Source organism: Nerophis lumbriciformis, linkage group LG20 (assembly GCF_033978685.3).
Source record: "Nerophis lumbriciformis linkage group LG20, RoL_Nlum_v2.1, whole genome shotgun sequence".
Classification (NCBI taxonomy): domain Eukaryota; kingdom Metazoa; phylum Chordata; class Actinopteri; order Syngnathiformes; family Syngnathidae; genus Nerophis; species Nerophis lumbriciformis.
In genome coordinates this window covers 8,334,183-8,347,183 of record NC_084567.2, presented here as the reverse complement: position 1 = coordinate 8,347,183, position 13,001 = coordinate 8,334,183, and the positions used below count along the sequence as shown (strand labels likewise).

Genomic DNA, 13,001 nt, shown 5'->3' with positions numbered 1-13,001 from the left:
GCAGCTAAAGCCCTACTGGATGTACCAGAGCGAACTATACTGTGCAGGAGGACTTTTAATGAAAGGTCAGAGGATTGTGATTCCTCAAACTATGGAAGCAGAAATGCTGGCCCGTCTGCATGAAGGTCATACGGGTATATCTAAATGCAAGGCAAGAGCAGAGCAGTCAGTGTGGTGGGTGGGCATAACGAGTCAAATTACTAAAATGGTGGCACAGTGTGTAACATGCATTAAGAGCAATCACAGCATCCTGAGCCCATGATCCCATCAGCACTACCCCAGCGCCCCTGGCAAAAGGTGGGGGTGGATATGTTTTACCTGAAAGGCAGCTCCTACTTGTTAGCAGTGGACTATTATTCGAGATACATTGACATTGAGAAAACCCCAATTACCACATCTAAGGGGATTATCAATACACTTAAAGGCATGTTCTGCAGCATGGAGTCCCAGAGGAGCTACGGAGTGACAATGGTCCACAGATTCTCATCAGCAGAGTTCACAGCCTTCGCCAGAGATTATGACTTTTTGCACGTGACAAGTAGCCCTTACTTCAGCCAGAGTAACGGAGAGGGCTGTCAAGACGGTGAAATTGTTGTTACTTAAGAATGAGGGGACCCATACAGGGCAATCTTAGCATATAGAGTCACACCATTGCACCATGGGCTGTCACCAAGCGAGCTCCTGATGGGAAGACGTCTCCGCTCGCCGCTGCCACAAGCGTCATCCAACCTAAAACCACAGCGGCCCAGAACAAAGGCCTTCGAGAAAAAGGACTATCAGCTGAAATGCACACAGGCTCAGAACTTTGACAGCAGACACCGGGCCACACAAAAGCCCGAGCTGAGGCCTGGACAGTCAGTATGGATATCTCCCTCAAAACAAACAGCTACAGTGATCAGAAAGGCCGACACGCCACGCTCCTACGTGGTCGACACTGGAGCAGAGGAGGTGAGGAGAAACAGGGCTCACCTTCAGGCTCTTCCTGAGCCACAGCTCCAGCCACAGTCGGCTCCACAAGAGCCACCAACCCCACAAAATGAACACAGAACAGAGAGGGAAGCAACACCAGGTACACCAATCAGAGAGCAGGTAACCCAGACACCGAAAGCAAGAGATGCTCCAAGACGGCAGGTAAAGCCACCGGGGTGGCTTAAAGACTATGTCTTGTGAAAGGACAGGACATAACGAAACACATCTTGTGTAATGTCGAAGCCTAAAAAGGCAATTACTGTTTGATTGTTAGTTGGCAACACTGTTGTTTTGTTGTTGTTTTTTGTTTGTTTTTTTTCTTTCTCAGGGAGAAATGAGGATGGTAAGGAATTTGTTATGCAATTCTCATACATAATGCCGTTATAGGGTGTTAGGTTGATTCATTATTAATGGTGATCCTTATTTATAAATACATGCAATGATTGTTCATTCCTTGTTGTACATTGGAGAAGGGGAGATGTAGTGGATGTCTCTTATGGGCATCCGTAGTTGTGTACGTGTGTTCGGAGCATGCGCAGTTGGTTCAGTAAAGTCTACACCACTGAAATGGCCAGCCGTGTGTGTGTCACTGATTTCTACACACTGTTTCAATGTCCATTTCTCAGATGATATTATTGTTGATGACTGAAGTCCTGATATCAACCAAACCAATCATGGCGGCTCTTTGTTTACATTCTTCAACAAGGGCGGTTAATTTCTCATCAACGCTCATTTCAGGGCTTGAAATAGCTTTCATATTCCAAAACGTCAACACACTCACCTTTATCTGCAGTTTTCATCTTTTTCTCCGTTGGTGATTTTCTAGAAGTTGCTGGCGCTGATTCTTTCTCACAGGCCATCTTAGCATAGCATAGCATAGCATCGTCCATGTTCTATCAAGTCTTCAATCTTCACTTCAGATAACACTCCATCGCTACAAACTCAATGTCCATTTCGTGGGCGTCAGAAAATATGAAACTTGGTGTATTTGTTGCTAAATGTAAATGTGTATGGCGGTAAGCTCGTACAGACACAAACACTACGTCAGCCATCTTGCTCTTTTCGCGGGGTTGACACTGCTTGATCAGTTTGCGCATGCGCCAGAAGTCAGCAACTTCCGTTCCCTTTTGACAGCAGTTTTTTTCCCCCAAAATAAAGGTATCTTATTGTTTAAAATTATTTACCGATAACCTGAAATAATCGACAACTGTGTACAGTGATTTTGGGGGGCCGGTGCTCAAGACAGAAAAAAGTGAATAAATCGCAAAAAATATTCATAAAATTAATATTAGGCTATGATCATTATACGAAACACAAGAAGGTATTTTCAAATTATATTTTAGTTAACAACCTTTCCAACCTCATTATGAATAAATAAACCAGAGAATCACTAAAAGTTTAGCTAAAAAAATCATTTTCTAAAAATCCTCGTATCATACTTGCCAACCCTCCCGAATTTTCCGGGAGACTCCCGAAATTCAGCGCCTCTCTCGAAAACCTCCCGGGACAAATATTCTCCCGAAAATCTCCCGATTTTCAGCCGGAGCTGGAAGCCACGCCCCCTCCAGTTCCATGCGGACCTGAGTGAGGACAGCCTTTTTTCATGACAGGAGGACAACAGGGTGACAAGAACTAAATCATCCAGACTAGAGATAAATTGCATTATTATGTTTAACTTACCTAAAAATAAATATATTTGTTAATTTAAAAAAAAAAAAAAACTATATTTTGCTAAAAACATCAAAATTAATTGTATTTTTATTTGTATTTTTTCCTGACTCCTTATTACATCCAGCCATAGAATTATACATTAAAATAAACATATTTGAAATAATTGATTTCAAATTAAAATGACCATATTTAATTATTAAAATAATTGCTTGTTTATCAACAACTTTAGCATTTTATTCATTACATTTTGAAACTCTCAGAAGCCAAGTTATGTTATATTCCTTAATATTTATTTATGCAAGTTTGAAGTATCAATTATCTAAACAGTTTTGTTTGCATATTTTCAGGATATATATATATATATATATATATATATATATATATATATATATATATATATATATATATATATATATATATATATATATATATATATATATATATGTATGAAATACTTGACTTGGTGAACTCTAGCTGTCAATATAATCCTCCCCTTTTAACCACGCCCCCACCCCCCACCTCCCGAAATCGGAGGTCTCAAGGTTGGCAAGTATGCCTCGTATCACCCCCAAATATGATATCTTTGTCTACAACTTCCATTCCCTTTTGACAGCCGATTTCCCCCCTCCAAAATAAAGGCATCTTATTGTTTTAAAACTATTTCCCGATAATCTGAAATAATCGACAACCGCACCTTGATATTCAAAATAACTTTTATCCATCCACTAGCATGTGTACAGTGATTTTCGGGGGCCGGTGCTCAAGCGATGAGGTGGCGACTTGTCCAGGGTGTACCCCGCCTTCTGCCCGAATGCAGCTGAGATAGGCTCCAGCGACCCCCCCTGCGACCTCAAAAGGGACAAGCGGTAGAAAATGGATGGATGGATGGGTGCTCAAGCCAGAAAAAAGTTAATGAATCGCAAAAAATATTAATAAAGTTATTATTACGCTATAATTGTTATAACAAAACACAATACGGTATTTTCAAAGTAGATTTTTAATTTAGGTAACAACCTTTCCAAACTCAAGCCAGAAAAGCACTAAAACTTTAGCTAAAAAAATAATTTTCGAAAAATCCTCGGAATACCCCCAAATATAATCACTTTTTCTACAACTTCCGTTTCCTTTTGACAGCAGGTTTTTTTCTCTCCAAAATAAAGGTATCTTATTGTTTAAAAGTATTTACCGATAACCTGAAATAATCGACAACTCTACCTTGATATTCAAAATAACTTTTATCCACCCACAAGCATGTGTACAGTGATTTTCGGGGGCCGGTGCTCAAGACAGAAAAAAGTGAATAAATCGCAAAAAATATTCATAAAAATATTATTAGGCTATAATTATTATAAACAACACAAGAAGGTATGTTCAAATTATATTTTAGTTAACAACCTTTCCAAACTCATTATGAATTAATAAACCAGAGAATCACTAAAAGTTTAGCTAAAAAATCATTTTCTAAAAATCCTCGTATCACCCCCAAATATGATATCTTTTTCTACAACTTCCGTTCCCTTTTGACAGCCGATTTCCCCCCTCCAAAATAAAGGCATCTTATTGTTTTAAAACTATTTCCCGATAATCTGAAATAATCGACAACCGCACCTTGATATTCAAAATAACTTTTATCCATCCACAAGCATGTGTACAGTGATTTTCGGGGGCCGGTGCTCAAGCCAGAAAAAAGTTAATGAATCGCAAAACATTTTAATAAAGTTATTATTAGGCTATATTTGTTATAACAAAACACAATACGGTATTTATTTTAGTTAACCTTTCCAAACTCACTATGAATAAATATACCAGAGAAGCACTAAAAGTTTAGCTAAAAAATTATTTTCTAAAAATCCTAGGATCACCCCCAAATGATAACTTTTTCTATAACTTCCGTTCCCAAATTCTGACAGCAGTTTTTTTTTTTCAAAATAAAGGTATCTTATTGTTTTAAAAGCATTTACTGATAACCTGAAATAACCGACAACTGCAACTTGATAATCAAAATAACTTTTATCCATCCACTAGCATGTGTACAGTGTTTTGATTGATTAATTGATTCTTTTATTAGTAGATTGCACAGTACAGTACATATTCCGTACAATTGACCACTAAATGGTAACACCCTAATAAGTTTTTCAACTTGTTTAAGTCGGGGTCCACTTAATTGATGATTTTGTTCCATCTACTTTTTACTTGACATTTTAACCACAACACAACATCCCAGATGATAGCGAGACCCGCAACGTGGTTTGTTGTCGGCTGATGGAGGGAAGAGACTGTCAAAGGCTAAGCTTCCACCAAGTCTTTTTGTGATAGAGTAGGTTACTCTGGATGTGGAATGCTGGTGGTCTGATATCTTCTTAGGACGAGGACTCCAGTCAGAGAGTAGGGCACAGAGAGGCTTTCAGACACTCTTTAATGGTGAAGTTGAACAAATGTGGTATAGGTGTGTGTGGGTGTGTGTGGTCTAAAGGGAACACATACAAAGAATGATTAGGATACATTTAAGCAATATAATATGCAATAATATAACAGGATATGTATAATGTTATGTATAATATAATATACTCTACAATGTGTTATAAAACAAATATACAAACAAATGTACATGGACTATTAAAACAGTCCATTCGAGATGAATGGAGAATAAACGTGGTCTGTGTCGCCCTCTAGTGGTAGGATAGGGTAAATACTGTGTAACAAGAAGTATGAACAGGGCGAAAGTTGAGCTGGCGAATTATATCGTCAAGCAGAAATATTGTAGCAAACAAACACTCGGTTAAGGCTACATCGAACACATTATAGGCATTTTAGCATTAATAACCGTGCTATATTCGACGTATACTTACATTTTAGTCAGGCCCGGCCCTAACCAATCTGGCGCCCTAGGCAAGATTTTAGGTGGCGCCCCCCCACATCGGCAGTGAAGTGTATATACTCACAAGAAACCGAATAGCTTTGTCTTTGACCTTTTTTTTTACTTACAACTATATCTAATATATAAAGGGGTGGAAAAGTGACTATTACCTGCATGGCAAACATTAGCTAACCAGAAGGCAATAACAATGTAAACAAAAAACACCTGCTTAAAAGATCTAATACAATTGTCCCTAACGTTACATTATTATTTTCCATAACAATGTAGCCCCCTCCACAATATTAACCCGACGTTAAAACAGATTATAGATTAGCAATTGCCGAATCATGTTACATTAGCTTAATGCTAAAAAGCCAGGTTACTATCACATTCTGTAACAGAAAAATCATTTCATGTAGGCTAACGTTACCTACCTGCTACCTCTGTCTTTTCTCGTTTCTCCTCCTCTTCTTTTCTCTTTTTTCTTCCCTGGGCACCTGACAGTTTTGGCCGTTTTGACATCTTGTGTTGATTTTTTGATGTGGTGACGTCCAAAAAGAGTCATGATACGGGAAGGGAGGGGCGCACCGTGCGGGGGGTTCCCCCCGGTGGGGGGGGGGGGGGGGGGGGGGGGGGGGGGGCCTAATGTTGTAACATTTTAATTAACGTGGGATTATTTTTTGTATTTAGAAATAATAGTACCAACTTTTATTTTATTTTATTTCTCTCCAACATTTGTGGCACTGGCGTGGCGCCCCCTGGTGGACGGCGCCCTTAGCATTTGCCTATACGGCCTATGCCACGGGCCGGCCCTGATTTTAGTCAGGAACGCACACAATGCTGTTTCCGCCATCACCCAAGAGCCCATATTACGCAGAAACGCTACAAACAGGAAATGACGTCTCAGACTAAATCGCCAAATTAAGAGCACAGGAAATCTAACCTCTCAAAGCTGCGTCAGAATAAGATAAGACCAATGCTAAATACTGAACATGTGTATGTGGACAATAAAATACTTTTGTATTTTATATCATGTTAATACTCTCACTGCTATCGCTTTGACCACTTGTTAACAGAGGCAGTAAGCCGTAATAACAAATTATATTGCTAACTGGTTCATTGCCAAACACAGTAGACACAGATCCAATTAAAACTAGTTATTAGGAAAATATTTATTTATTTCACTGCAGGACGGCGATGCCATTGTCTCACATTGGAAGGCTAAGCTAGCTACACAACAACTCAAGCTATCATACACACGTTTACAACTTACTGTTTCATTGTCTTCTCCATTACCATGAATAGTAGTCGCTCACTCCCCCATTAAAAGTAGTTTTTTTCGGGAAATCCATCTTTTTGTGACAGTTTGTGGGTGAAACAAGATGAACTCTTTGCACACACTTGAAGCGACTTGAAGGCACATTGCCAAGAATCCTAAAGGTTTAAAAAAGTAAGGCATGTTTTACTTCAGATGAGGTGAAAAGTTTCTGTAGTGACTTGTGCTGTTAAAAGCAAACCAAAAACAGAATATTTTCCTTCATTGGGTTTCATCGTGGACATGATGTTGTAGCACAGCCGGATTAACAAAAATGTCTGTTTGGTACTGCGACAAATTGCAAACTTGTCTCGGGTGTAACCTGCCTTTCGCCCGAGCGCAGCTGGAACAGGCTCCAGGGACAAGCAGTAGAAAATGGATGGATGATAGACAGATAAATGGGTAAATTTAAACCAAATATGGATTATCTGACGATGTCACATAAGGAGCAAACTCCAAACAAAGAATGAAAGAAGGCAAGATTATTTTATAAATATCTGTGCAATGCCTCCACTGTTCGATTTCACAATTTCGGGACTTATGCAGATCCCAAATACACATAATGTTTTGCATGATATGGCAACTTCATGAAATTATGTGCCTCCATATTTTTGTGCTTGAACTACTTGCCGCAACTGCGACACTGTTGAGTCACTGTTTCCTGTTCTTATTTGAAATGTTTGGCAATCGTGTCTGCCATGATTAGTGGTAGCAAAAAACAGAACGTGCTCTCTAGGTTGTTGTTGTTGACAGAAGTAGCATCTGTTCTGTTGCTATGTGAAATCAATGCGCCCTGGAAATACCTAATATGGTCATAGTTGAAATGATCAGAATAATGTGAACATTACATACGATCATGAATATGCCTCTTACTACATTACAACTACCGTATTTTTCGGACTATAAGTCGCAGTTTTTTTCATTGTCTTATATATATATATATATATATATATATATATATATATATATATATATATATATATATATATATATGTTTTTTTCCTTCTTTATTATGCATTTTCGGCAGGTGCGACTTATACTCCGGTGCGACTTATACTCCGAAAAATACGGTAAATGTTTTTTCCCCACTGCGTTTCATGATGGGTTCAATAAATCCATGCGTGTAAAAAAAGCTTTTACCACAAACTACACAATGAAATGGTCTTACTCCAGTGTGTGTTGTGTGTTGTCAAAATTGCTCTTTTGGGAAAACTTTATATCCACAAACTGAACAATTAAATGTTTTTTCTCATGTGTGTTTTCTCGTGTCGATTCAAACTGCTCTTTTGAGAAAAGCTTTTACCACAAACGGAGCAATTAAAGGGTTTTTTCCCTGTGTGTGTTCTCATGTGGAGGGTCAGATAAGTCTTTTGGGAAAAGTTTTTACCACAAACCGAACAATTAAATGGTTTTTCTCCTGTGTGCGTGCTGTTGTGTCGAGTCAAACTTTTCGTCTGAGAAAAACTTTTGCCACAAACTAAACAATTGAAAGGTTTTTGCCCATTGTGTGTTCTCATGTGTTGAGACAAATTGCAATTATAAAAAAAGTTTTTACCACACACTGAACACTTGAATGTTTTTTCTCCTGTGTGTGTTCTCATGTGTTGAGTCAAATGGCTTTTTGGAGTAAAACTTTTAGCACAAACCGAGCAGCTGAAATATTTTTTCTCACTCTTCATTTTAGAGATTCCAGAGTGTTTGTTGTCAGTGTGAGTCCTCATATCACCTTCACAGTCTGTATCGCTGCTCAAAGTTACTTCAACCTCGTCTTCAGCCTCACTATCTGATAGTGGAGCTTGTAGGTTGTCTACTTGTGGTTTCTCTTCATCATCTTCAATCTTCACAGAGAGAATAGTCAGTGGCAACTTGGTGAGATCAGTTTCATCCAGTCCTAGAAGACACTCTCCCTCCTGAGTGATCCAGAGATCCTCCTCTTCCTTTTTAATGTGGGGTGGCTGTGGAGTCTCATGATTCAAAGTGGAACTGCCTCCTGCCAGTTCTTCTGGATGACCAATCAGCTGCTGGACGTCTGCAGGACACAAACAACACAAACACACTTTAACTCAGACATGATCCATGAGATGATTCTCCTTGAACTCGCTACGCACTTTTTAAGTGCAAGTTATAACTCTACTATGCAACGCGAAAGCCATTTATCAACAACACCCAGAAATGCATCCGGCTTCGCTGGGACCGAGCTCGTCTAAGATGGACTGATGCAAAGTGTAAAAGTGTTCTGTGGTCTGACGAGTCCACATTTCAAATTGTTTTTGGAAACTGTGGACGTCGTGTCCAAAGAGGAAAATAACCATCCGGATTGTTATAGGCGCAAAGTTGAAAAACCAGCATCTGTGATGGTATGGGGGTGTATTAGTGCCCAAGACATGGGTAACTTACACATCTGTGAAGGCGCCATTAATGCTGAAAGGTACATACAGGTTTTGGAGCAACATATGTTGCCATCCAAGCAACGTTATCATGGACGCCCCTGCTTATTTCAGCAAGACAATGCCAAACCACGTGTTACAACAGTGTGGCTTTATCATAAAAGAGTGCAGGTACTAGACTGGCCTGCCTGTAGTCCAGACCTGTCTCCCATTGAAAATGTGTGGCGCATTATGAAGCCTAAAATACCACAACGGAGACCCCCGGACTGTTGAACAACTTAAGCTGTACATCAAGCAAGAATGGGAAAGAATTCCACCTGAAAAGCTTCAAAAATTTGTCTCCTCAGTTCCCAAACGTTTACTGAGTGTTGTTAAAAGGAAAGGCCATGTAACACAGTGGTAAAATAATGCCCCTGTGCCAATTTTTTTGCAATGTGTTGCTGCCATTAAATTCTGAGTTAATGATTATTTGTAAAAAAAAATAAAAAAAAAATACATTTCTCAGCTTGAACATTAAATATCTTGTCTTTGCAGTCTATTCAATTGAAGACAAATTGAAAAGGATGTGCAAATCATTGAATTCTGTTTTTATTTATGAATTACACAACTTGCCAACTACACTGGTTTTGTACATATGTGTGCATATATGTATATGTATGTGTGTTAGAATAATTGTTTCTAAGTTTTCACAAAAACTTTGTGTTACATTGAGTGCCCGGTGAGAAGCAAAAGCTGTCTTTGAACCTACCAAGAGTAAGGCTCGTAAAACTCCACTGTGTAGGGGGTAAGCAACATGAAGGTGTTCCTGTTTCTTTCATGTATTGTAATCAAACTAGGGATGTCCCGATCCAGGTTTTTGCACTTCCGATCCGATACCGATATTGTTTTTGCACTTCCGATCCGATACCGATACTGACCGATACCGATACTGACCGATAATGGCCTATCCGAGCATGTATTAAAGTTTAAAGTTATTTAGCCTACTTAGTTGTCAGAATCATGTTGAAAAGGGTTTTAGTACTCTTGATAACAACTAGCCAGCTGAATTAGGGGAGTTTGAATAATACACAATGGTTGGTAACAAGAAACTGACCTGTTTATTCAAGGATAAACACAAAATAGACAAAATTATACATGACAAACAGAAATGGCATCATTGAAACAAGGGCTGGGCGATATGGCCTTTTTTTAATTTTGCGATATTTTAAGGCCATATTGCGATAAATCTCGATATTTTGCCTTAGCCTTGAATGAACACTTGATGCACGCTTGCTGTCTGTGAGAAGCACAGACACAGAAAAGAGTGAGAAGAGCCTGTCGTGTAATGCCAGCAGCTAAAAGCAACTGCGTTAGAATCCATAGACCTGTGGATGTGTTGAAGGTGTGCTGGAAAATGCGGAACGGAAATTATAGGGAGCATCAGAAAAGTGGAATGTATTATTTAAATAGGTGCGTTGGAAAACACGGAGCTGACTTTTTTTTAACTGGATCTGGATCGGCATTTTCCCATGCCTTGCCGATACGCATTTTTTGCAAATATCGGCGGCCGATCCGATCCAAATATCGGATCGGGACATCCCTAAATCAAACAGAAAGATATTGTCTGACCCAAGAACTACAAAAGCAAAGAGGAAGCAGGACCAGAATCCCCTCCAGACGACCTCTTTTTCAACTGTTTTACGAACCTCTTTTTGAACTGTTTTACGGACCTCTTTTTTGGAACTGACCTTTTCTGTGAACTGTTTACGACCTTTTCTGTGAACTGTTTGCGACATTTGTCCTTTGGAAGCAGCTGTGGCCATGTGGTTAGGGAAGGTCCAAATAAAAGAAGGAGGCGTGCAATCTTTTGGCAGAACATAATGACACTGTGCAAGGGTACAGATAAGCACGTTTCTCCTCACTGAACCACATTGAATGCTGTTTCTGTTTGATTCTTTGCTTCCTGTCTTGTTTAATAGATGTCATCAATGTTTGAACCTGACAATGTGTATGTATGTAAATATATGTGTGTGTGTGTGTGTGTGTGTGTGTGTGTGTGTGTGTGTGTGTGTGTGTGTGTGCGATCGCTTGAATGCCCTGAGATTACAATGACCTGGATGAATTAGAACATTCATAGACATAGATAAGATGTGCTTTGTGGACTTGGAGAAGGCATTCGACCGTGTCTATGGCGTCACATTAGTGCCAAAAATCCGAGCGCATAAAAACTGTTATCGCGCGCTGATTCTCCACTTCACAATACAGGGTAATACAAAATGTGACCCAAATAAATAATAAGACAACAAACACCATAATCACATCTTTCAGCCAGAACTGGTCCACCAGCAATAACATCCAACCATAACATTATTTTATATTTTCACTTCTTCTTGAACATTTGTTTTCTAATTTATGGAATTTCTTTTGATTCAGCCATAAAATTAATGAAATAATATTTGAATTTTGTTTTTAAAATGTTAAAAATAGCTTTTAATAATGTATTCTGAAACAGTTTAAAATAATCAGAGAACTGACTAACACTGACCCTACACAACTATGTTGCACAATTAAGTCTTTTTTTTAAAGCGAAAGAGGTAATTTCAACAAGTACAGCATCCTATGTCATATCTACATGTAATAAGATTTGTAACAAGGCAAATCGTTTGTAAATTGGTCGAAAATCGAGCAAGTTATGGTAATGTAATTAGTACATGTACCATTGACATCAATGTAATGATTGAGGCTAGCTGTCCGAGGTAAGATGGCTACAACGTTGCTACGCTGGAGAATGATTGGTCATATGAAAAATGCTCAGAGCCAATCAGAAAGAAGGGGCCTTCTAAGCATACCCGCCCCCAAAGTGCCAAAAAGAAACATGACAGCGCGAGGAGAGATGCCAGGAGTACACAGAGAGCGCGCAGAAAGGCACCGCGCGCGCGCAAAAAGGCACCACGCGCGCACAGAAAGGCACCACGCGCGCGCAAAAAGGCACCACGCGCGCGCAAAAGGGTGTCGCGCGCGTGCACGAAGTGGAGAATCAGCGCGCGATAACAGTTTTTATGCGCTCTGATTTTTGGCACTAATGTGACGCCATACGTGTCCCTCGGGAAGTCCTGTGGGGAGTGCTCAGAGAGTACGGGGTATCGGACTGTCTGATTGTGGCAGTCCGCTCCCTGTATGATCAGTGCCAGAGCTTGGTCCGCATTGCCGGCAGTAAGTCGGACACGTTTCCAGTGAGGGTTGGACTCCGCCAAGGCTGCCCTTTGTCACCCATTCTGTTCATAACTTTTATGGACAGAATTTCTAGGCGCAGTCAAGGCGTTGAGGGGATCCGGTTTGGTGGCTGCAGGATTAGGTCTCTGCTTTTTGCAGATGATGTGGTCCTGTTGGCTTCATCTGGCCAGGATCGGTTCGCAGCCGAGTGTGAAGCGACTGGGATGAGAATCAGCACCTCCAAGTCCGAGTCCATGGTTCTCGCCCGGAAAAGGGTGGAGGGCCATCTCCGGGTTGGGGAGGAGATCTTGCCCCAAGTGGAGGAGTTCAAGTACCTCCGAGTCTTGTTCATGAGTGAGGGAAGAGTGGATCGTGAGATCGACAGGCGGATCGGTGCGGCGTCTTCAGTAATGCGGACGCTGTATCGATCCGTTGTGGTGAAGAAGGAGCTGAGCCGGAAGGCAAAGCTCTCAATTTACCGGTCGATCTACGTTCCCATCCTCACCTATGGTCATGAGCTTTGGGTTATGACCGAAAGGACAAGATCACGGGTACAAGCGGCCGAAATGAGTTTCCTCCGCCGGGTGGCGGGGCTCTCCCTTAGAGATAG

The 13,001-nt window shown here is 40.3% G+C and overlaps 1 protein-coding gene across 3 annotated transcripts in view; it reads right to left on the bottom strand.

Moving 5' to 3' along the window:
- The window catches only part of LOC133619264 (uncharacterized), a 49,728-nt gene extending 47,705 nt beyond the window's left edge, over positions 1 to 2,023 (bottom strand). For all 3 annotated transcript variants that reach the window (XM_061980207.1, XM_061980210.1, XM_061980211.1), the window contains exon 1: positions 1,751 to 2,023. In XM_061980207.1, the coding sequence (XP_061836191.1) occupies positions 1,751 to 1,859 (109 nt within the window). In that variant the 5' untranslated portion in view covers positions 1,860 to 2,023. The remainder of the gene's footprint in view (positions 1 to 1,750) is intronic.
- Positions 2,024 to 13,001: the final 10,978 nt, after the last annotated feature.